This window comes from Oryzias latipes, chromosome 9 (assembly GCF_053564925.1).
Source record: "Oryzias latipes strain Hd-rR chromosome 9, Olatipes_Hd-rR_3.1".
NCBI classification, from domain to species: domain Eukaryota; kingdom Metazoa; phylum Chordata; class Actinopteri; order Beloniformes; family Adrianichthyidae; genus Oryzias; species Oryzias latipes.
The window spans coordinates 19,013,377-19,036,454 of NC_136245.1; the positions used below are offsets into that span (position 1 = coordinate 19,013,377).

Sequence of the window (23,078 nt, forward strand, 5' to 3'; positions counted from 1 at the left end):
GTATATACTCAGGTGCACAGAAGACAAAAGCAAAAAGAGTGCAAGTTAAGCTGCTGTGACCACGTCTTTTTATTCAGCCATCTGTGCCTAAACACCGGCCGTGGCCATTTAACAAGCCTGTGCTGTTTTCTTAAACTCAAGTCATTGAAAGTGAAAGTACCTGCAGCCATGTTCCGCTTGGCGTCAGGCGTGACGGACTTGTCAGCAAATGACATGAAACACCTGGATAGAAAGACTGGCCAGCCATAACTTTGATCGTTTGCGTGTTTTACTGCTGTGTTAATATGCTATTTGTTGTTATGTCTTTTTGCTTTGGATAATAGCCAATAAAGAAAAAAAATAGAATGGTGAGTTCCAGTATTTAGGTAAACTCTTTGTGTGGCTTCTTTTGAATTGTGAAGATGACGACAACTGAGCATGCTCAAAGATGATAGTACCATTCTTTCCTTGGGTCTTTTCATGTTTCACCAGCAAAACATAGATAGTTTAAACACTTTTGCATTAGCTTCTTTCAAATGGCAGATACAATAGTATTGCTGATGCTAAACCCCCTCTAAATTAAAAATCAATTCTACGGGATGTAAGCCTTAACCCTGACACTTACCATAATCAGTTAAGTGGTGGACCCTAAAACACCAGTGCCTACTAGAAGGACACCAGTGCCATTTGTGGGAAGCAAGTGCATAAGTACCATTTATTGGATTTTGTTTAAAAATATACAAGTACACTCTAACTATGACAGTGTCATCTTTATCCTAAAAGTGTTGGATGCAAGCATTTAGTGTGGTGGCACTACTGCTTTTAAAGATACCTTTCCATATTCTTTACTCCCGGAAAACGTTTGCATCTTCAGGATTTATAGATCCTAATAGACTTTTCTTGCAGCTCCTTGTATGAGGTGTCAAAATTGATGGCATGCAGACTTTTATTACCTGGTATGGTGTGTGTAATTAGGTTAAATAGATGGGGTTGGACACGCATGGTAAAGGCTACATTTCTCACCCTGGCTGAATTTATTGGCCACACTCTGCTCTCCGAGGTCTGCTCTAATGCACTCATTTGCATGGGGGTGCATGTAGCTGATGGGTGTGTTACTGTTACATCAACTGCTAAGCACAATGACAAAGACCTGCTCATGAATAGCTTGGTTCAGTGGTTGGCAACAGCCTGGCTCACCAACTGCCTATTAGCTATGATATGAAAGCTGCCTGGCAAGTGTTAGATTGATACTTGACACTTTGAACAAAGCTCATTGTCATTGTAATTACTATACGTTGAGTCTTAATTTCATGGTCGTCCATAGTGCCAGCATGGTAGGGTTGTCTGTTACTTACATCTTTTATAACAGCTGCTTGTTTAGCCAGTGTGTCCCCCTGCCTTTGATGTATTGAAAAGTGTCAGACATAGCGACTTCATAATGACTATAATCACTTTAGTTATTATCATGCATTGCCTGTACAATTAAATATCAGATTGAGCATACCATTTTTTCCTTTCTCTGGATGTCTAATCAAATGTTCATCACAAATAATCTAATAGCTGATAACTAGGAGTGTTATGACCTGATCATTTAGCAGACTTTAAAAGGAATCACTTCATAGCAGTTTTTATGTCATTGGCTGGAGGGTCCATCCCATAATTTGAGCACAAACTGATTATGAAGTGTATTGGATGAGGGAAGTTGATAATGAGAGACCCAGCCAGCAGAAATGACAGCGTAGGAGCTGATACAGTGGCTGTAGCCTGCAGTGGTGGATGTCACTTCACAGACTTTTGTGTGACCTTCATAGATTCCAGTTTCCTAACAAACTTCCATCCTCTTTTTGAATCACCATGCATACAAATGCTATATGTTCTTATCTCAGTCTCAACATCTTAACACAAATAATCTAACAAAAAATGCGAGTGTGTATTATTACCCACTTGTTTTTACATCCCATCTTTACTGTCACAGCTACATGAACCAGTTTACACCAAACACTTATAAAGAAATGCCCTACACATGTATATTTGGCACAAAACCTCCTGTGATTTATTTTCTAGCAAGCTTCTCCCTAAAGTCTCTAAGGGTGCCTTATTTCTTTCCATACAACTTTAACTCTTTCTGTTTTGTCTTTTCGGTATACTCTGTTTCCCAATTTCACCCTAACCCCACACCCTTCAAGCTAGAAGAGCATGAAGAGGTCTGCTGCAGACAGGGCCCATTGACAGGCTGGAGTGGCAGTAACTTATTGTCTATTGATGGAGTGTGACAAATCATGTGGGAACTCAGGGGTGCGTGGCAGTCAGACCCATAGTGTTGAGTACGTGAGCGTGCCTGCATGTGCCCTTGCATCTTAGATGTATGTGAACCCGCATGTGTTTGTGTCTGTGCTTGCAAGCGTGTTTTGTGCATAGCATCGCACGCTGGGGCAGGCGGGCATAGTACACCTCATTTAGCCCAAATGGGGCCGCCTGGGTGGTGTGGGGTCTAATCAGGATGGCTTTAGCATTCTAGAGCCTTGCTGAAAGTTCGCAAATATAGGGGCTTCGTCACTATATTAATCAACTTAGCCGAGCTGACAAAACACTGCAAGAATGACCTAATAATCAGGGAAGGACGATAAGGTGAAGTAAAAGGGAAGAGACATGATGGAAATGGTGGAAAGGGCACAGGGATTATATGGACAAAGGTGGAGGCTAAAAAGTGACAAAGAGATAAAAGATCTAATGAAAAGGAAATGAAGAAAGAAGCAGGCTCTTATTGTAAGTGGCAGCTCAGGCTTTTGGGGTCAGTCATGAGATAATAAGTGGTGAATACTAACACAGTTGTCATCTGCTGTGAACTCCTCAACTCTAGTCCAACAACTATATCAAGTTGGTTATGATGGGTAAAACTGCTGGACCAAAATAAAGTCTAGTAAATTAGACAACACCCATCCAACCTCACAAATTCTCTGTCACCACAAAACAAATTAAACTATGAAGTCTCCCAAGTCAATTTTTTTGCAGATGCTTCAGAGCAAATTAGAGGTGCAAAGACGCTTGATTTTGAACACAAACAGCATTGATGTATGTCTTCTTTTCTGGTTCCCACCCTGAGGTGAGCTAGCATCTAATCTCTCCACTACCAATCTCAGGTCCAAATCACATTATGTGGGATCAGAGGTGAAACTGGAGCTTTTCAACAGCAGCCTGTTCTCACTAATGAACCCCCATGGCCATCTATTGCATATTACAGGCACATTGAGTGAGGGGGAGAAAGTTTTTGCAATAATCATTATGTAATTGCACAATGCCTGAGTTTACATTGCCCTGACATTTTGAAAACTCGATAGCAATATCTTTATGCTTCTCCATGGGGAATATGTTTGGAAGGGATGCAGCGTATATGATTGATGGTTTTCTGAGGCATAACGGTCTACTTATTGTAATCATAAAGTGCAGTGACCATTCAAAGTTTATATTAAACAATATTAGTTTATTTGCTGTCAGTATGTGTTGTGTACTCACATTTCTGACATTAGTTGTATTGGAAACTTGTGGGGCTGCTAACTTGTTAAGTCAAAAAAGAAAAAGTCCACCAACAAAACATACTTAAATATATATATATATATATATATATATATATATATATATATATATATATATATATATATATATATATATATATATATATATATATATACCTTTTGAAAGAACCACTTCTTCTACTCAGTTACAATTTGAAAATCTGTATAAAATCAACATGAGAGACTATGCTCCAATTTAGATTGCAGATTAACATGCTGCCCACCACTCCTGCCTTTTATTGACCTGTATCAGGTCTGCTGTGCTGTCCAGCCATGGCATCTTTGTGATATAGTAAGCCCCTAGCCTGTCTGCTCCATTGACCGGCTGAGGATGGAAGGGCTACAGAGGGGATGCACAGCTGCATGCTCCTTTCATCCATTTCCTGATTACGGTACTGCCGCCACAGCAACTGCATCTGTGATACAAAAGTCATACTTTTGAGAATGCCAAATATTTGCCCTTGGTCATTCTTTGAAGGTGACCTTTGCACAGCTTCAACAAGTGTTGGCCTTTCCTGCATTTGAAGGCTTAAAAGGGTTTTCTTCCAAAAGGAATCATGCTGGCCCTATAATACCACATCACATTTTAGGCCTAAATCCACTTGTTCTGTAAAGGTTTTGTTTAGAGAAGCATCTGGAATGTCTGATTCTTGTGTAACCCTTTTCAGTAACGCTTTATAACAAGGGTTCCTTTATTCATGTTAGTTAATGCATACCTAAGCATGAATTAACTAAAGCTTATTTAAATGGTTCTCATGGAGGGGAAAGAACAAGTTCAAAGTTCTCATAAATGCACCATAGAGCTTCTAGGAAATATACATTTGCCTTGAATGCCGACCACTTTATCATCATCTTGAGTTTTACCAGCGCAGGCTGCATTTGCTAAAAATTGACACGATTTCCATCTCGCATTGCATTTTGAAGAGATAAATGTTTGCTCAAAAAGAAAAAAATATATAATTAAGAGAGGAGTCAGAAATGTATGAAGTGTCTCCTAAGGGATAATTGTTCTTAATTTACAATAAGGTTTCAAAATTTATTTTATAGTTATGAACTACGGTTAGATAATGCTAATGAGGTTTTCATCATTTATAAAGGGTTAGGTCAGGCTAAAAATGTTACGTAAACCCTCAATTACCTTTTGCTTCCAAACTCTAAAAAACGAACATAGTAAATTATTACTTTAGAAATAATTGGGGCTTTCCATATGTATTAACTAAGGTGCTATTGATGCATACATATTGCTAAGCATTTGCATAGGGAAGCTTTTATTAATGCTTTAAAATGCATTAACTAAGACTGAAAAATAAACAAATTAATTGACTGCTCTAAAAAATTAACTCTAGAAATTATACACTAATCCAAAGTAATGCATAAAATTATAGCTGTTAGCATGGTATTTATTTGTTAACTAATACATAATTATGCATTTAGTTAAAATTAAAAAAAAGAAAGGCATCCTTATTATAAAGTGTTCACCAATTTTCTAACTAGCCATGTTTAACTAGTCTATCATAGGTGTGAAATCTCCTTCATTTATGCCTGTTTTTCTCCTCATATTTACCACTATCTCCTCCAAATGTAACAAATGAAAATGCTCATAGTAGACACAGTTGGATCCAGATGGATCATTGCTCATTTATTTAGAAAACTGTTTTCAACTTTGATATAGAGGCAGAGTCCATCTTAATGTATGTGACCCCACTTCCTTCGATGATTCTCACAGTGGGACATTCAGGGAACGAACGTTCACAATCCCAATTCGGTCTTACTCCTTTAAAATAACATAAATTAGGTCTTTGTGGCAACGCAAAAGAGAAGAAACTCCTTGGCATCACATGGTTAAAAGCTGAAAAATGTAATCGGCACGTCATGTCGGTATTTATTGTGTTTCAGTGTGCCTACAAGCTGATCATGAACTATGATTTTGCTCTGTTCTTTTCATAGAATTTGACAAGGTTTGTGTTATGTTAATAAAAAATGCAACACTGCCTGAGGGGCGTGTGGAACATGCATGCACCTTATGCTCTCCTGAGCTGACAAAAGACCTTTACAGCATCAAGTTCCTACAAGGTGAGTTGTAAATATAAATATCTTTTCATCACTGTCCTTCATCTTTTTCTCTGCTGCCAGCAAAACCACAGAAAAAAATCAGTATTGAAAGATTAAGATTATCATTTTATTATGTGGACAGAGGGCAAAACAACACATGCAATACAAATCTAAAGATTAAGTTAGAGTAAAACAATAAATTACGCAGTGATAAAAATGTAAAGTAATTGTAAGAGAAAGTTGATTTCAAATCTAGTGACATCAGTTTTTTTTTTTTTTTCTCCTTCTAAAATGTCACAAGTGTGTTTAACAAAACAGAACAAAGCGCCAATCTTATACAGTAACAGGAAGCCTAAAACGTGAGACTTACATGAACACACATGCACACACAAACAGCTAACACTGTGAGGTGAGATCATGTCTGGGTGTACTAATCAGTTCACTGCAGGCCTACCAAAACCACAGAAGCCCCATAGCTAATAATGCCAATATGAATGAAGTCTTTACACTTAACTTTACAGTCTGCTTGGATCCAAGACCCACTGGTGCCTCAAAGTCATTTCTCTACATGCAAAGGTCTGTGTATGCAAAAGGAAAATGGCAGCTTTTAAACATGTTTTTCTTTCTATTAAAAAACTTAACAGTTACCGTGTTTGTTGGTAAACATATCTGAAGTGTAACAGCGCAGGGGACATGACTAGGTGAGAATAAAACATTTCATGAAGGTTTCATCTTTAAATTTTAAGAAATAACAAACCTTGCTTTAAATCTACAACACAACTCATCTATAACCACGTCTTAAACTGATATGCAAGTGTTAATGCCTTATCATTAGTTGCGAATTTTGTCTGCAGAAATACTAACATCACAATATCATATGAGAGTGGAAAATAAAATAAAAAGAGAGTAAGACAAACCATTCTTTAACTAGTGTTTTGTTGGATAGGTACTAGTGAGATCATTACCAGCAATAGAGAACTTTTGTAGCAGGAAGGCTGGAATGGTGGAAAACCTTAACTCCAGGACAGACATTACATCCTTTAAACAGTACTTAGGCTTTGGAAGGTGTTTTCTTGACTTCCTTTGTACCCCACTTATTAGTAGCAGAGCATAAACCAAGGTTTACAACTGATAATTGTTAATAGTATAGAGCTAAATCATTAAAAAATGAAAGGAATGCTTTCAGAAGCAGGACCTTGATGTGAAGAATCTACAAAAGTAATTAATGTTTATTTTTCTTAATTCTACTATACGTCAAACTCACAACTCAGTCATGTTCCTGGGAACAGGTCCTTTAAATACAAACAAAACAAAACAATGAAGATCCACATGACCAGTACATTTTGGGACAGAGGCAGTAGTAATGTCCTGTCTTTTTCTGTGCACCAAACCCTTCCAGGCACAGATCCATCACAATTTTCTTTTCCAGTCAGAAGTTTGAAAGAGCTGAATGTTTTGCAGCTCTCACATTTACAATGATCCCAAAGATGTAGATGAATTTGTGTCTCAAGGTCAAGTTTTATTTATCACAAGTCCTTCATGCCAAATTACATTATTGAGACTTAACAATAACAACTATTCTTAGAAGCCCTGCTTTGAAGCGACAGTTTTTATTATTTCTTTTATATGTTTTAGTTAAACTTTTCTAAATTTAATAATTTGTAGGTAAAATTAACATTTAGGGGGAAAATGATAAGATTAAGTCTTCAAAACACCCAACCGTATCAATACTACAAGTAAGTTGCTTATAAAAACCTTGTTCCAATAGCAAAGTATGCTAGGGTATGAATCTATCTACAGTGACTTCAGAGTTATATATTGCTGGGTTTGAACTAAAGTTTTGTCAGATCAGTCTCTGAGATCAGGGCCCTTCTCTGAGAGCAAACTGCAGTTTCTCAACCCTCAACACTCCTCTGTAGAACTTCCTCCTCATACGCTCACAAATGACAAGAGAAAAAAGTATTGAATAAGTCATAGATTATCTTCTGGTAGCACGCTGAGGTGAAATAACAACAAATAACCGTCTTATCCCCCCCTCTGTGGGCTGTGCAGTAGAGAGCGGGTGCGCCTGAAATGCTTGTTCTCAATGTTTGTGCCTGTGTGTGTGAGGAGGGCAAAATCTGAAGACTATCTACATCATCTTTGTTCATTAATTCATGGGTTATATTTTATGCATTTTGGTGACAAGGTTTAAAGGAATAAGACCCAAACATAGGAACAAGACAGGAAGTTGTATTTTGTGTTATTGCAGGCTTTAATACATATTCTGTAAAGGAAGTTGGGAGTGTAAAGATCACCAGAGGTGGGAAAAAAGATTTCAGGTAGACTTTAGAGAAAAGCTGAAAAGTTTGGTTGTCTCCAAGGGGAATTAGTGGACTGTGATGAAGCAAGAGGTTTATTATATTGATTGGCAAGATTGACTTAATGGGCTGAGATTTGTTTTAATTTCCTTAATAGATTAAGGCCAAATCCAAATTCTTCCCCTAACCCTACATTTAGCCTTCCAAACGGAGAGTTTTGGAAAAAAAGTGTCTTCTAATTTGGACGTCCCTCCCACTCGATGACAGCATCAATAGTCGCCAGTCATCCACGTTAGTGAGAATCTGTCAGCGCTTGAAAAATGTATAACAACATCAGTGTTATGGCTTTAAAAAGTCATGCTAAAACAAAAACTCATTACTTACATTTATATAGAAACTTGAAGACATGCACTCGGCACAGGGCGATGCAGATTAACCTCACGGCGCGAGGGTTTCAAAAAAACGACTTCAGACAACCCTATCCCTACAAATGCTGGAGGGATAGGGAGAAGCCGGAGGGGTAGGGGAAGAATTTGGAGTTGGCTTGTATTGATGTATTCTAGCTTGTATTGATGTAAGTAAATTCAGTGTAAGCAATTTTATATATGTGTGCACTTTATCCATCATCAAACCTTTTGGAAAATTACTAGTGTTGTCATTTTCATATTTTTCTTGCTTGTTGTTTCATGTTATTAGTCTGTTCTTTTTTTTGGAGGGTGGAGATTTTTTTATACCCCCAAATTTGCTGATATACTTGATTAAGGCCATGTCACACAGCCGCTACATATATTTTGCAAATTTTCCACGTATGACATTTAGGCATTTTGTGATACTTGCGTGATATACGTCATTCATAAGTGTTTCTTGCGTTCATCATTTGTCTTTGTGCGCAGATGTCCACAGAGGGTTTTGGCCAATTGGTCTTTGCGTGAATTAGGATATGAACTGTTCAAAAGTTTTGGTCGGTTGAGATTTACATAGTTTATATGTATTTTACGTAGTTTATATACAATTATTACGCAAATCTTATGCAAGTGTGCAGGATTTTTGTGAAATGCACATGCAAATTTGTATCTTTCCACAATGGTTCCATGTATGTCCACGTATGTCTAACTAAGTTTTCACGCATATATCAGAATGTATAACTTTTATATCGCATATGCGGCACACATATCACGTTCAAGTTACGTAATTAATGAAATGTATATGAACAGTGCAATAATCTAACACGGTTCATGTTATACGTTGTTTTATGTCTACTTTGTCTGGTTTTTTGGTATTTCTGTTGTGGTTTTAAAGTGGTTCATTTGTGATACACCTGTGAAAATTTCACGTAAAGACTCACTTTTTCCACGCATACTCACATATGACCAATTTTCTTTCGTGCAATAGGCGCAAAATGTACGTAGTGGCTGCGTGACACGGACCTTACTTGTGCCTTGTATGTTTGGAGATCGCGAGTGACACTGTCAGAATCAGACGATATAGTAGAGAGGTGCCATGGAGACTGACTTTCTCAAAGAAGGGTCTTGTAAGATTTGCTGTAGCTCCAGTAAGAGAGGATGCACACACACACACACACACACACACACACACACACACACATGGACTAGCAGATACACGTGTTTGCGCTTCTCAATGTCACAACTTCCTCTGGGGTGCTGTTTCAGTGAAAGGTGCCAGCGTCCTCAGCCAAGCTCCTAACAAGAGCCAAGGAGATGGGAGAGTAACAGAAAAACAGAAAGGAGACGTAAGGGGAAGGAAGATGGGGGTCAGGATAGAGAATTCTGTAAGAGGAGCAATGATCTGTCAACCCCTCCGGAACAGTCAACTCCGAATTAGTGTGAAGCCGTCGGGCATCAGCAACACTGACCAGCAGACAGTAGTGTGGACTTGGCACCAGTTTGACTATTTTCTGTCATTCTTCTTTTATTGTGTAAAAGAACTCCTTCACCAACAGCAAGCATTCTAAGTTGAACTGCACCGTGTCAAATAAAAAAAGAAGTCTACTTATTTCTTCTGGAGTAAGGTCTGATAAATCTCGCCTGGAGAAAAGCAGCTAAAGTACACATAGTCACACTGGGGTGGACAAGTAGCCTAATGATGTCTGAAATGCTACAATTGCAGTGAAATGCTGTGATAATTGCTACTCTTCTGTCCACAGTTCAAATAAATGTTGAATCAGTTGGCAAACACATTAATATGGAAATGTCTACATTAATTTGGAGCGTGCTCTAAATTATTCAGTAATTAAGCCACTGCAAATTTACACAAACTTTCCCCCTGGATGACTGGAGAGAATAGTTTGGAGCTAGAAACAGCCATGCAAAGGATTGTGTGACATGGGCCCAAATAATACATCTTATGCCTCAAAACAACAAATCATTCAAGAAATAACAAAAATAAAATTTGACTGGACCACAAACCACACACTGTAATCTATACACAACTGAAACTCTTAGCTATTTTAAAACAATTATCATCATTTCAGTTTTATGTGATGTTGTCATAGGAGATATAGGGCAATCATTTTATATATATATATATATATATATATATATATATATATATATATATATATATATATATATATATATATATATATATATATATATATACTGAATCCATAATATTTTATTGATTTAACTGTCTACTTCACTTAAGGGAATATTAACACTCCACCCACATCATTCATTCATTCATCTTCTTGACCGTTTTTCCCTTTCGGGGTCACGGGGTTGCCGGAGCCTATCCCGGCCACTTGGGCGTAGGCAAGGGATGCCCTGGACAGGTCGCCAGTCTGTCGCAGGGTAGAATATCCTCAATCACACGTCCATTCACTCTCACACTCACACCTATGGTCAATTTAGAGTTGCCAATCAACCTATGAAGCATGTTTTTGGACAGTGGGAGGAAGCCGGAGATCCCGGAGAAAACCCACGCATGCACGGGGAGAACATGCAAACTCCACACAGAAAGGTCCCCCATTGATGTTCTGGTTCAGGTCCCCCAGCCAGGACTTGAACCAAGAGCCTTCTTGCTGTGAGGCAAGAGCGCTAACCACTGCGCCACCGTGCAGCTCCACCCACATCTGAGAATGAAATTCATATCAGCAGACATTTGGTCCGGCTATGCAGATTTAAAAAAATGAGGAAATATGTGTGTTGGCTCTCTGTAAACAGGTAACTTGAAAACTCCTAAACTGTTTATTTGCCAGGATTTTCTGTGGCACTTCCGTCTAGTTATTTTCCTTTTGCATGGAAATATCAGTCTTTTTACGCAGTTTCTCTGTGTCTGTCTATTCTCTGCATTTCAAATTTAGTTCATTGGGGTCTGAAGCCTATATAATCTTACACTGTGGTCTTTGCTCCTCAGGTTAAGAGTCTTTTCCATGGCTCACATTTAAAGGAAGAAAATAACTTGAAAACCGTGAATCCTGTACTGTTATGAGACAATGTTGGACACTAATTAATATTTAGAAAAACATGCTGGCTCACTTTTTCCTATTTTGTACTAAAAGTCCACTCCTGGAGCAACTTGCCATCTTGTCTCTGCCTCAGTTTTACAAATAAAATTGTACATGTATCAATAACTTACAAGACAATAAATTACTGAAGTTTTTACTCCATCCAGCAAGATGCCTCTCCTTCAAAACAATGTAGGAATTTTTTCAGTCATGTTTCTCTATACATATCTGTCAGTACTTGGATGGCTAACATGATGATTTAGGGAAAAGGCTGTTTTAGCCCTCTGATACGTTGGGTTTATCATCGCTTGAACTTGAATTTGTGCTGTTTTTGAAGTCCCGTGTTTGGCCTGTGTCGCGATTTACTTGTGTGTCTCCATGCCTCCAAGCCTGGATGTACGTCTGGGCTCAAGCAAGAAAAAGCATGTCAACTTGTGTAACTGTGGATGTCCTTTCAAGGGGCCTTCACAAATCTGTTTGAGGCCCTTTGATCAGGCACTCTATGACTCGCCTACTCTTGACGGCCCCTCGAGATGGTGGTGGTGGTGGGGGGGGGTTGCTTTGGTGGGGAGACAAGACTGGCTTGACATGGATGAGAAACAGTTTTTGACGCCCAAGCCCTTGCACACAAACACAAACATCCAAATAAATGTTGTTTTTTTAAAGCTGCAGATGCAGCCATGTGATCCATGCAGAGTTGTGCTTTCAAAATATTTTCACATGAATAGAAACTAAAGCTGCCATCTTACATTTAAAACAAAATTTGTTCTGAAATCAAACCCTTTCTTGTGTTGCTTTGCTGAGTAGACATCAGTTTGAATTGAGATAGAGCCCAGGTAGGATCTAATACTGACGGGCATCACCGCACCACACGGACATACTGTAGATCTGATGCTGAGTTGATCTGACAATAGAATGGATCAGTGTAGTGGCTAGCAAGTCAGAAGGTAGAGCATAATCCTTTCTGTCAAGTCTCTGTCTCGTCAATATTCAAATCCAGCCAACTGTCCAATGGCTGTCAGTTACAATTTCCCTCTGGCTTATGGCCTCACACAGGCACATATCTAAATTGAATTGGATGTTTGCCTCTCAATGGAAATTGAGTCAAAGAAATGACCTCCTGGCCTGTATTGTGAACTTGTCAGTTACCTCAGCTGAACTAGTTTCGAATACACAACATGCATTACCAAGTAATTGTTCTTTTTGGACGTTTTTTATTTGTGTTGTCTAAGTTTGAGATGTTAGATATTTTTATCTTTCATAAACCAACCAGTTTTTTGCCGTTTTTTTTAAACCTTAATATATACAAAGTATAAATGTAATGTTCATTACCCTGCTGACTCCAGATCCACAACTCCAAGGTCAGAGGAAAAAGAATAAAGTGCCCAAGTCTTCAGTATTTAGGCAGTCAGCATGGCTTGTTAGTACGGTGGCCCTGAAGTGCAAATCATACTAACAAATCACTCAATGCAAAAACATATTAAAGATCACAACAACAGTTAAAAAAGCTAAACAAATAGTATTAATAATAAAAAAAATTTTTTAGAAATCAAAACAAAATTCTAGAAACCAGAACACAATTACAAAAAAAATGTTAAAAAACAAAGCACAATAAGAAACCAAACAACGCAGATACTATGGGACATTATTGATTCGATGATGACATCTGAATTTTGACATTTAGGTTTTTCCAAATGCGTCTTCAATGGCTGCTTACTAACAAAGTTTTATGATTAGTGTGGAGCATATCCACTGTCGCTTCATGCTAAATAACTTTCGGTTGAAACGATGGGCAAACATATTCATCCAATCAGCGATGTCCCAAAGTATCTACCTTTTCTGGTTTCCATATTAAAAAAGAAAATTTATTCAGAAAGAAAAAAGAATAATTGCCAGAAATCAAAATGAAACGTTTAAAAATGAAACAAAAAAACAAACCAGAAAAGGTAGATACTATGGGACATCGCTGATTGGAAGATGACGTTTGTCTGGTACCTGAACGATGTTTAGTTTGTATTTTCTTTTAGCTGAATCTTGATGCAGTGTGATTGTGTGAACTGCCTACTGTTCAAACTGCAAGCATCAAAGGTAGCATCAAAAGAAAGTATTAGAAATGAAAAATAATTATTTCAATAATTATAAGAAACAATGCTAGACAGGGAGTAGTGTAACACCAAAAAATTGGGAATTGGTCAAGATTGATCAAATGTTAGTTGTAGATCCAGAACCTGTTGGTTGCAACACTAAACAGCCTTAGTCCTTCCAGTTTTTTGTGATGGGTTTGTTGCTTTTGATCCAGTTTAAAGCAATTAAACTGATATCCTAGTCTTTTCATGATCTGTAAAGTTTGTCAAAAGGAGTGAAATGTGCTTCTAGCTTTAGTCTTATGGGGACATATTGGAATGCCTAAACATATTTGCAAATTGCAATATTCCATGTGAATCAGTAAGTGAAGTTTTTATTTAAGTAAAGTTGAATTGAAAGTCTTTGGCTTTTTAAATGTTTTTTCATTAGATTTAAAAGATTTTGAGAACCAACCAATGAGAATTGCTTACTAGCTTTAAGTAACATGATTCCCAAGGTGGAGCGCTAAAAAAAGGTCTAATTAGTGTACTCGAACGTGGTGCCTTTTTTTCCATTATTCACTCTCGTTTTGTGCCTTTCTTCCTCTGACACATGTTGCCCCGGCATGCATGGAAAGGTCTGACCTTTGAAAAGTTTATGGCTTTAAATATTTAGGCTTGGTTTATGATGGATCCTCCAGGCCCATTGGCAATGTGCAAAGCTTCTGATTAGGGTTGCTGTCAGAGTCATTTAGCTGAGTGTCTGGCTGTCTGTGGCGCTCTCTGTTTGACAGCCGTGCCTTTTAAACAAACAAAAGTCCCTGTGGCAGAGCAGGCAGGGCACCATGTGCAGCACAAACACCCAACTCTCTGAGAGAAACCACTCAGCCTGCTGACAGCTGCAGAAGAAACCAATGGCCAGTCATGATGTTTCAGGCACTCTGTCTTTTTGCTTGCTCACTTTCTCCCGCATAGTCTATTCTTAGTCCCTCGTCCTGTTTTATTTTACCACTAAACCCCCTCCTTTTCCTCTCACTCTGTGTCACCAATTTCTCTGAGTTCACATCTTCCTGTAAACTTCATCCAAGACATAGTTTAAAAAATTCTTTTGCGGTGTTTAAAGAAAGATTTACTGCGTTGATTGCCTCCTGATCCCCACACTAGGCCCCTGCTCTTAATGTGTTGATCATCAGTACTCATTATCAGCTGGAAAGCGTGAAGGATGCTGTCTGATTCAGGTCTGCATCACCCAACAATTAGAACAGCTTGCACTGATGTTCACAATGAAATAGATCTGAGGCAGCCCTTTTTATCTCACTCAGAGACAATCTCCCGTGGCATCAATCCTGTAAATATATGAGTCTTAATATGTGTGTCCTATTCTGTATTCAGAAGAAGAGCCAAGTCAGCAGCTCCAGTATTAATGCATGAGAAATGAGCAGAGCCCATATGAATTAAAGGGTAAGACTCCTCTTATTAAGATGTAAATTCCAGGGGAAAACTTGCCGAAATGAGGATACAGTGAAGTTACTGTCAACTTTAGCCTACTTATGCATTTCTAAAAGGTATTGTTGTGTTGGAGATGTTGGAAGTAGACACACATAAAAGGAGCCTTGTACATTTCTGAGCTCCTTTTAAACACACGAGCAACCATCCAGGGTGTATGTACAACCTTTACTTTAAGAAACAATTTACACTTTTGGCAACATTATCTAGTGACAGTTTACATGGAAACTGTTGTTGTAATTCAATCTGTGTGTGAGGATGTGTGCGCTCTTTTCTTTATTTCTTTCTCCACCTCCACCTTGGTCTCATTTCAAATTTGCACTTAACACCTTCCTAGGAAAAGGCTTCTCATTCATCAACAGTGTTTGTCGCAGTGACAAGTAGGGCGCCTCCTGCATATCAATATCAGCTAAGACAATGCTGAGCCTGTAACCTTCAGCTAAATGTCATTCTGCTTAATCCTATTTGAAAATTAAACATTGAAAAACCTTTAGCGTACCTTCCTGTCTTCCTTCCTCTCTCGTTCCTTTCTTTATTGGCTGCCATTCTTCCAGCGCTCCAGTCGCCCTCCCTCCCTTTGCCTGCTCTTGTTTTGCACATTGTGTGACATTTCTATTGTTTGTTTGTATGCCATAATGGCGATTTGGTTCAACTGATTTTGAATTTATATCACTTAATACATACACAACTCCCGCCTTTGTCCTCTGTCTTTTTGTGGGAGGCCAACCATTCGTGCTTTAATAAAAGAGACTTTCACAAAAATGTTTTAGCCCAAAGGGCAAAGCCCTGGCCAAAGTTGGATGTGCTGGAAGAATGCCTAGTTATATAAAGTGTAAGTTTGAATACAGCTGGTAAAGTGGTTGAAAAAAGTGGTGCAAATACATGCTAGCGGCTGGAACTTTATCAAAGCCGGGAAGAGAGGTACACTTTATGAAAGCAACTGCACGCGTGTGATGTACTTGGTGGTTTATCCCATTAAAGCACAACTATATGGCATTATGTTTGAGGAAGGCCTATAGCGAGAAATGGAAGAGGAGGGAGGACAAGATAAAAGGCGATACAGAGATTGCAATGAAAATGCAATCATTTGCAGTCAGACAGATCTAATTCTTTGGGGGGAGTGTAATGCTGCACCTCAAAGGCAGCCTTCGGCTTTCCGTGTGGATTTGATTGACCACAGTCACTTGTCAAAGGATTCAATTGAAATACTGAAAGTGAATTACAACGAGACTAACCTTCATGTCTTCATTTTGAAGCCCTCCATCTTCTCTGTAGCTTGAAGAATTAGAAAACGGGATGTGGAGGCATACTGTAGAAGCGATTAGACAAGATGGAGAGGCAACATGATTGCAGAGCAATTTCTTCCATAAAATTTTCTCCTCCAAACAGTGATGGTTCTATAGCAGTTAGGCCATGATAAGATATAATACTGAAAGAAAGTCATAGAAAAATCTTAAAAAAGAGATTTTCTTTTCAATTTTCCTGTTCACATTTTTAATCATTTTAAAGTTAGAAGTAGTTTTTACTCGGAAACCTGTAAAGATTGGTGTTTATGCAAGTGAAAAGTTTTTTCTGGAATATCCTGACTTACACAAACATGAACATACCAACACAAAATTAATTTGTGTGTTTTGTGGAGACTTGATGATTTGTGTGGGTTGACATGCTGGCATGGTAACCAGAGTAAATGTCAATTTAACCATGCCCCCCCTATCCAACCATCGTCTGTCCGTCCGTCCATCCATCCATCCATCCATCCATTTCCAGTTTCTTAATCAATTTGTTACTGGGTTGCTGGAGCCTATCACAGCTACAGTTGGGTGAAGTATACCCCGGACAGGTCGCAAACATTTCACAAGCTCATTTAAAGATTACCACTGGAAGCTGGTTTGAAATGGGAGAAATTTCCCCTTAATGTCGATGTTAATTTGAGTCAAACAAATGAGCAATAAAATCAAATTGTATTTAATTGTAGCTCAAATTTGTGTCATATTAGGTCCATGTTTCAATGATTGGCAGGTGGGTGGACCCATAGGTGGAATCAACATAACTCTGAATTTACTATCTGGTTCATTCTGTCACTCTGCAGGTTGTCAAGTTGGGCAGAGCAAACTTCAGTCATTGTGCCTGAGTAGCCTAAAATATGATGACCATAATACTTGGAGTTTACGCTGCCTTACTCCACCCACCTGCCAATAAGTAAAAAGGAAAACACCCCTTAAATTAATGGACACACTTTTTAACATGGGGGTTGATGGGAATTTGCTCACATTTGACACCTGTGATTATTTGAGGAATTGGAACCTTTGGCACTTGCTGGAATAAACTGACCTTTATCTGTCCATCATTGACCCCATAAGAAGATTTATGTTTTCTGCTTAAACTATGTCATCATAGTTTAAGTTTCTTTCATTTCAGTTTAATGATGTATACCTGCTTTTCTTATTCCCAATTACTGCTTGCTTTAATTTAAATAATTAGTTAGGAGAAAGTGCCAAGGTTATTTCTCAAGTTAGGCAAATTGGCAACACCATACTTTGATAAAAGGATATGTGAAACAATACTTAATTTTGCTTTAATGATGGTGATGGTAAAATCCTACTAATTTAAAGATAACAAATAGGAGACACATTGAGACTTCATTGCTCAATTCCACATGTGAGTTCATTTAACCCAGGCAATTGTTTGTTGGAATTTAAACAGCTCACGTTGTGTGTCTCAATGCTCCCCAGGTGGGATTTCCAGGAGGGTGCAGAACTAGAAGACGAAGAGAAAGCAATGGTAGAAGAACTTCAGAAAACGTTTCTTGTTTGCTCCTGCAGCGTGGGACCACAGGGCTCTCCTGGATCTGATGAGACGCCAGCAAAGCAGACCCAAGGGGAAACACAACCACCCGATAAAAACGCTGCCCAATAACAGTCCACACAGTTGGTATTTTTATCATGTTGTAAATGTCTTCTTTTAATGCCGTACACACTTGGAACTCTCAAGGTAGCAATGTGTGGCGGCGTGTGTGTGTGTGCTTGCACGTTTGCTGTTGTAATTTGGTTTTCACATGTAGCCGGTGCTGAAAATTTGCATATGTATCTGCCTAGCGACATTAGAGAGGGGACAAAAAAACAAAAATGTGTGAAAGCTGGTGGCTTTCTCTTTTTGCACACACCTCAGACAAACTCTCTGTGCTGTTCAACGGTGCATCAGATGTGTTTTATCTTTTTGAAACACATCTGCAGAAATCAGTTCTGGGATGCAGAGGAGCCTGGATTTGTTTGCCTGGGACAAGATGGAGCTGTGTGATCATTGTAGGCAGTTGAAGTTGTTTTTTTTTTGAGTCAGTGAGGGTAAAGATATTGATGTCAGCATACTCTCTCTTGGTTACTGAAAGAAAACATCAAACATCATATTTTGGAAGCACAGTGATATTCGTTTTGGTCACGATGTGCCTCAAAAATTTGCCTCACTGTGGAAAAATCAGTCAGTATTTTCTGCAAACTGCAGTAGCATTTATTTGTAGCTTTTCTTTTCAAATGAGTTTATACTTTTACTATATTTAAAAAATGTTAAGGATGCAATATTTCACCACTAAATAGTAAAAATTGAAACATTTTCCTATCTCAGCCTTGACATTTTATATATATGTTCTGCAAATGCAATAAATATGGAACCTAAATATCTTTGTGGACTATTGTTGCATCATGTGCTTCCCCCACTTTTTCCAAATGTGGATTTAACAAGTTTAATTATTGCTTCTTTGCTTCTTTCCTCCACATGTATGCGATTGCAGCTCACAAAAGCTGCTACACAGCGCAAATCCTTTAAGAGATAGAGGAAAGAAAAGAGAAATGTTGTTTCTGCTTAACTAGATTTTCAATGCAAATGTAGCTAGATTAAAATCACCAAACTACTTAACGAAGACAAAAGACTGCACGTTTAACAACTGAGTTCTGCTTTTGTCATTGAAAAAAAAAAGAGCTAAATAGCAACAAAGCAGCATTAGTCTTCTTACTGTATCAAATATAACAATGCAACCGTTTAACTGTGCAATTGCATAAACAAAGTATTTGGCTTCCCAAACTGTGCTTTAAAGATAACTGTTTCTTACAAAGAAAAAGCTTGATCCCTTTTACTATTCCTCTCTACCTCTTCTAGTAAGTAGTACACATCCATTCATGCTCCTAATGCATGCAGGTGATAGACTAAGAAGACAACTGTCAGTAAAGCTTAGTGATTTAAAAAGAAAGCATTTTCTATTAGAAACGTTTAGTAGCGGATCAGTCGATTAACAGTCGAAGCTTTGTAAGGGCATCATTCGCATATTTCAAACTATTTTCCAGTTTTGCTGTTGCCTCATTGGTTGGTGCAATACCTGAAGACAATGTTGCTGATAGGAAAGGGCTGTTTTGTTGCTTTCAAAGACCCTGCCATGGAAACACAGCAGGAACAAATCTACCATTCATTCTTGTTTTTATTTTATGAATTAAACATCAAGGAAAGTTTAAAGAACATTTACAACACTAAAAATAGAAGAAGAAGAAAAACAAACAGAAATTGGCAACGGTTAAAACCGTTCTTCACCTTTCTATGAGTATTTTCTGCCACGTGATTCAAGTTAGTTTGCTCCCGTTTACTAAGAAAAGCAATTCAGCTTATTTAAAAAAAAAACAAAAAAACTTTATTTGTATATCCACTGTAAATGTATTCTTAATATTTTACAATAACCTGCACTCCAAATGTTTTCAATGTGTAAGTTTTAATTTTTATAGCCTTTTAGTTATCCTTTTTGATGCACAGTTTGTCATTCTATTTATAGTTTTCAGTTGCAAATCAAACTTTACAAGTGTAAAACAACTTATACTTTTGTTTCTTTTCCAGTGATGTTGGAGATCAAATGCTGTTGTTTTCATCTCTGAATAATACATGAGAAATGTTCTTCAAATGTATACTTATTTCATAATTTTTGTATATTTATTTGTTGTTGAATAAAGAAAATAAGATTAAATACACTTGATTGTAATATTTGGAACTACTTGTACAAAGTTTACAGGACAGTTAATTGCAGTACTCATATCCAAAAACTTTTACCAGGCTGTGGAGCAGAGGTAGACCAGTCGATCTCTGATATGACGGTTACAGGTCTGGTTCTTGCTCTGCCCGGCCATGTGTTGAAGTGTCCTTGGGCAAGACACTGAACCCCACAATGCTTCTGGTGGTTATAAGTTGGCTCCAGTGTTCAGCTGCCTTCAGTGTGTAAATGTGTGTGTGGATGGGTGAATGGAACTGTTACTGTAAAGTGCTTTGGACCTCCTAAAAGAAGGTAGTAAAGCCAGTATATGCCATTTACCATATTATAAATCAACATTCTCTGCATTTGATTAATTCTGGGAATGCATAAACCAAGTAAAGAAAACTCACCAGGTTGAGACAACATGTAGGAATACCGGTAGGTGTCTTGTATGGGGACGTAAGGTGCTTTCTAGAGTTCTCCGCATACAGGTGACTTTTCCAGACTCCTGGCTAAGGCTTCCCCCTTAATTGTGAAAAATAGAACCACAGGTATCAGAAAACCACAACTAATATATTTTTTTATTTTCTAAATGTCCAAAATATCTTTTTAAATGTCTTTTTTACCAACCTTTTTTATGATTTCATGCACTAAAGCTAAATTGTTTAAAGGTCTGACTCCAATAAAGGTAATTTGTTATAACTGAATGTGTGAATGTGATTAAAGAACCCTGTCATTTTTCTGAGATTTTGTAAAAAAAAAAAGCCTTTTGAAGATCCATCTTACAAACAAACCTAAAGGAAAAGTCAATTTCAATCTTTTTTAATTTATGTAAACGCCTAGTTGTGCTTTTTTACATTTATTTTCTATATTTTTATTCTGCTCAAACAGTTCAAGATAACTTCCAGCAACAGGCTTGTCAGTGTGGGATGACATTTCCCATAACTTGGTGGATTTGATAATAACACAGACAAAACCAGCAGGAGATATAAACAACAGGATGTAGTTGAAATGTTGATCTATGAATTATTTTCTGGAAAACGGCTATTTGGAATAGATTCCTTTTCCGTGAGAAACTTTATTATTAATCTTTTGTCTTTGGTCACATCAGATGCAAAAAAAACCAAACACATTTGTAAGACTTGGGAGAATAAACCTTGGTGCAAATAAAATAATTTGGTAACATCACAAAACATGACGTATTTCCATTGGCACAAAATATATATTACCAAAGACATTAAGAGGTCGGTCAAGTGATATTATTATAATTGTTGTTTTATTTTATCATATTTTAAAATGTTGAAATTTGATAACCAGCACAATAAAGTTAAGTACCAACAAAATGGGATCTGAGAAATCTAAAGCCATTCTTTAGAATGCCTGAACTATTATTACGACATACGTCATTCTGAACCTTGTTATAATGTTACACAATTAATGACTGACCTAGATAAGCAAATAAAGATGGAACTTTGGTTACTAAGCCAATCGAGAAGGGTAAAAGCCAAAAGTTGCTACTGTTCCTTTAAATCTCTCTTCCAGTCCGTTGCCCCGGTAACCCGGAAGCTTCACGCGCTCTGTGCAGCTCTGGTCAGAGTTCTTCCTGTTTAGAAATTTTAAGGAAGCTGCAGCAACTGGACTGTCGCAAAACGCATATGGTGTGTGAGTCGATGATAAACAAAGTATGCATGTTTCTGCTGTTAAAAGCTGCTCACCTGTGTATCCTTGTTCATATTTTATTATAAATAACTTATAATAAAAACACGGTTTAACCACTAAACAACAACTGCTCCACGTAGACCAAATCACATTTTTTTACGGGAGTTATTTGAAACGAGTGTGTAATTAGGTGAATGTTGTCTGTTGTGTGAAGATCACGAGTCGTTTTGAGGTTATTGGCAACGTGAAAAAAACGTGGTGTTGTGTTTCCCTCCAAGAACCTCCACAGGGGTTTCGGGTTGACAACAGGAAACTAGTTGCCGCATTCGATTAACTAACTTTTGTTTACGTCGTCTCACCTGTGTTAACTTTTGTAAACCGGTTACGTTAGGTATGCTTACAATTATATTTGTAAAGTTGTGAAACTAAGACGGGACAATAATAAAGTGGAGCTTTTTTTTGTCTTTCGGTTAGGTTTGGACGTACTTAACTTAGCCCTCTACCGTGCGTTAGTTGTGTTTTCAGGAAACATTTATTTACAGTTTAGCTTAGCTGCTTTTCTCTCTCTCACCTTCTGGAATGTGTCCCGTGACAGGATTCTTCCTAGTCACCCGTGGGAGGGGAGGACCCATGCTCTGTCATCTTTGTGCTTCCACCATAACTCTGTGCATACTGTGGATCACCATGGCCCAGGTTTCTGGCCAGGAGGACAAAGAGAAAACCACTGCTCTCAAAGGTGAAAAATTATACAGTTTGAGTTTGTTTTTATGCCTTAAAAACAAACAAACAAAAAAAAGGTGTCATTAAAAAAAATGTTGCCTTGAATTGAGGAGCGCATCCCAGATCTATACTCTCAAACATGATCAAAGTTTTTACCTAATCTTTAAAGACCCTGATGAAAAATTATATTTTCGGTGTTCTTAACTCATCCGTGTAGCATTTTTCTCATGATAGAAGATATACACAAATAACATTTATCTTAAAACTGCATTTTTGAGTATTTCTTTATTTAAGTTCTGGTGAATCCGGAGCAGATGAAAAAGAAAAATTGTTGTAGTTGGTAAGTACAATTGTTGGGCTATGAGCTCTCTGCTCTGCTCCATTCTGATGCATTCGCTCCTGCCGCTCTGCAGAAATTATGTCCCAGAAAACGACACAGTATTTTTTTTTCATTTTGCCTAAAAAAGGCATGATCATAACAAAGACTTACGGGAAAGCTTTTAAAATCAGTCAACAGATGATTGGAGTTCGGCTGTCAGTTTGGCTGTTACTTTTATTTTTGGGAAATGTTTTACAGATTAATAGCGTTGATTGTTGGTTTTGTTACAATAGGAATCTCTTTTTTTTTTTGTTTTGTTTACAGACTTGCTGTCAAGAATTGACTTGGATGAACTAATGAAGAAGGATGAACCTCCTTTTACTTTCCCCAAAACACTGGAGGAGTTTGAATATGCTTTTGACGAAGGTAAGAACAAGCAA

The 23,078-nt window shown here is 37.8% G+C and overlaps 2 protein-coding genes across 13 annotated transcripts in view; both read left to right on the plus strand.

The window, feature by feature from the left end:
* kiaa0825 (KIAA0825 ortholog) overlaps positions 1 to 19,941 on the plus strand; it is a 121,429-nt gene extending 101,488 nt beyond the window's left edge. For 7 of the 9 annotated variants that reach the window (XM_020706006.3, XM_020706008.3, XM_020706007.3 and 4 more), the window contains one exon: positions 17,671 to 19,941. In XM_020706006.3, coding sequence (XP_020561665.1) covers positions 17,671 to 17,790 — 120 coding nt within the window. In that variant the 3' untranslated portion in view covers positions 17,791 to 19,941. The remainder of the gene's footprint in view (positions 1 to 17,670) is intronic. The other 2 variants (XM_078952864.1, XM_078952862.1) reach the window with 1 other exon arrangement.
* A 1,529-nt stretch (positions 19,942 to 21,470) lies between these two features.
* arb2a (ARB2 cotranscriptional regulator A) overlaps positions 21,471 to 23,078 on the plus strand; it is a 143,733-nt gene continuing 142,125 nt past the window's right edge. The window contains exons 1-3 of one of the 4 annotated variants that reach the window (XM_004072645.4): positions 21,471 to 21,598; positions 22,195 to 22,335; positions 22,963 to 23,064. In XM_004072645.4, coding sequence (XP_004072693.1) covers positions 22,230 to 22,335; positions 22,963 to 23,064 — 208 coding nt within the window. In that variant the 5' untranslated portion in view covers positions 21,471 to 21,598; positions 22,195 to 22,229. Of the gene's footprint in view, positions 21,623 to 21,841; positions 21,991 to 22,194; positions 22,336 to 22,962; positions 23,065 to 23,078 lie in introns of those variants that run through there. The other 3 variants (XM_011479289.4, XM_078952871.1, XM_011479290.4) reach the window with 3 other exon arrangements.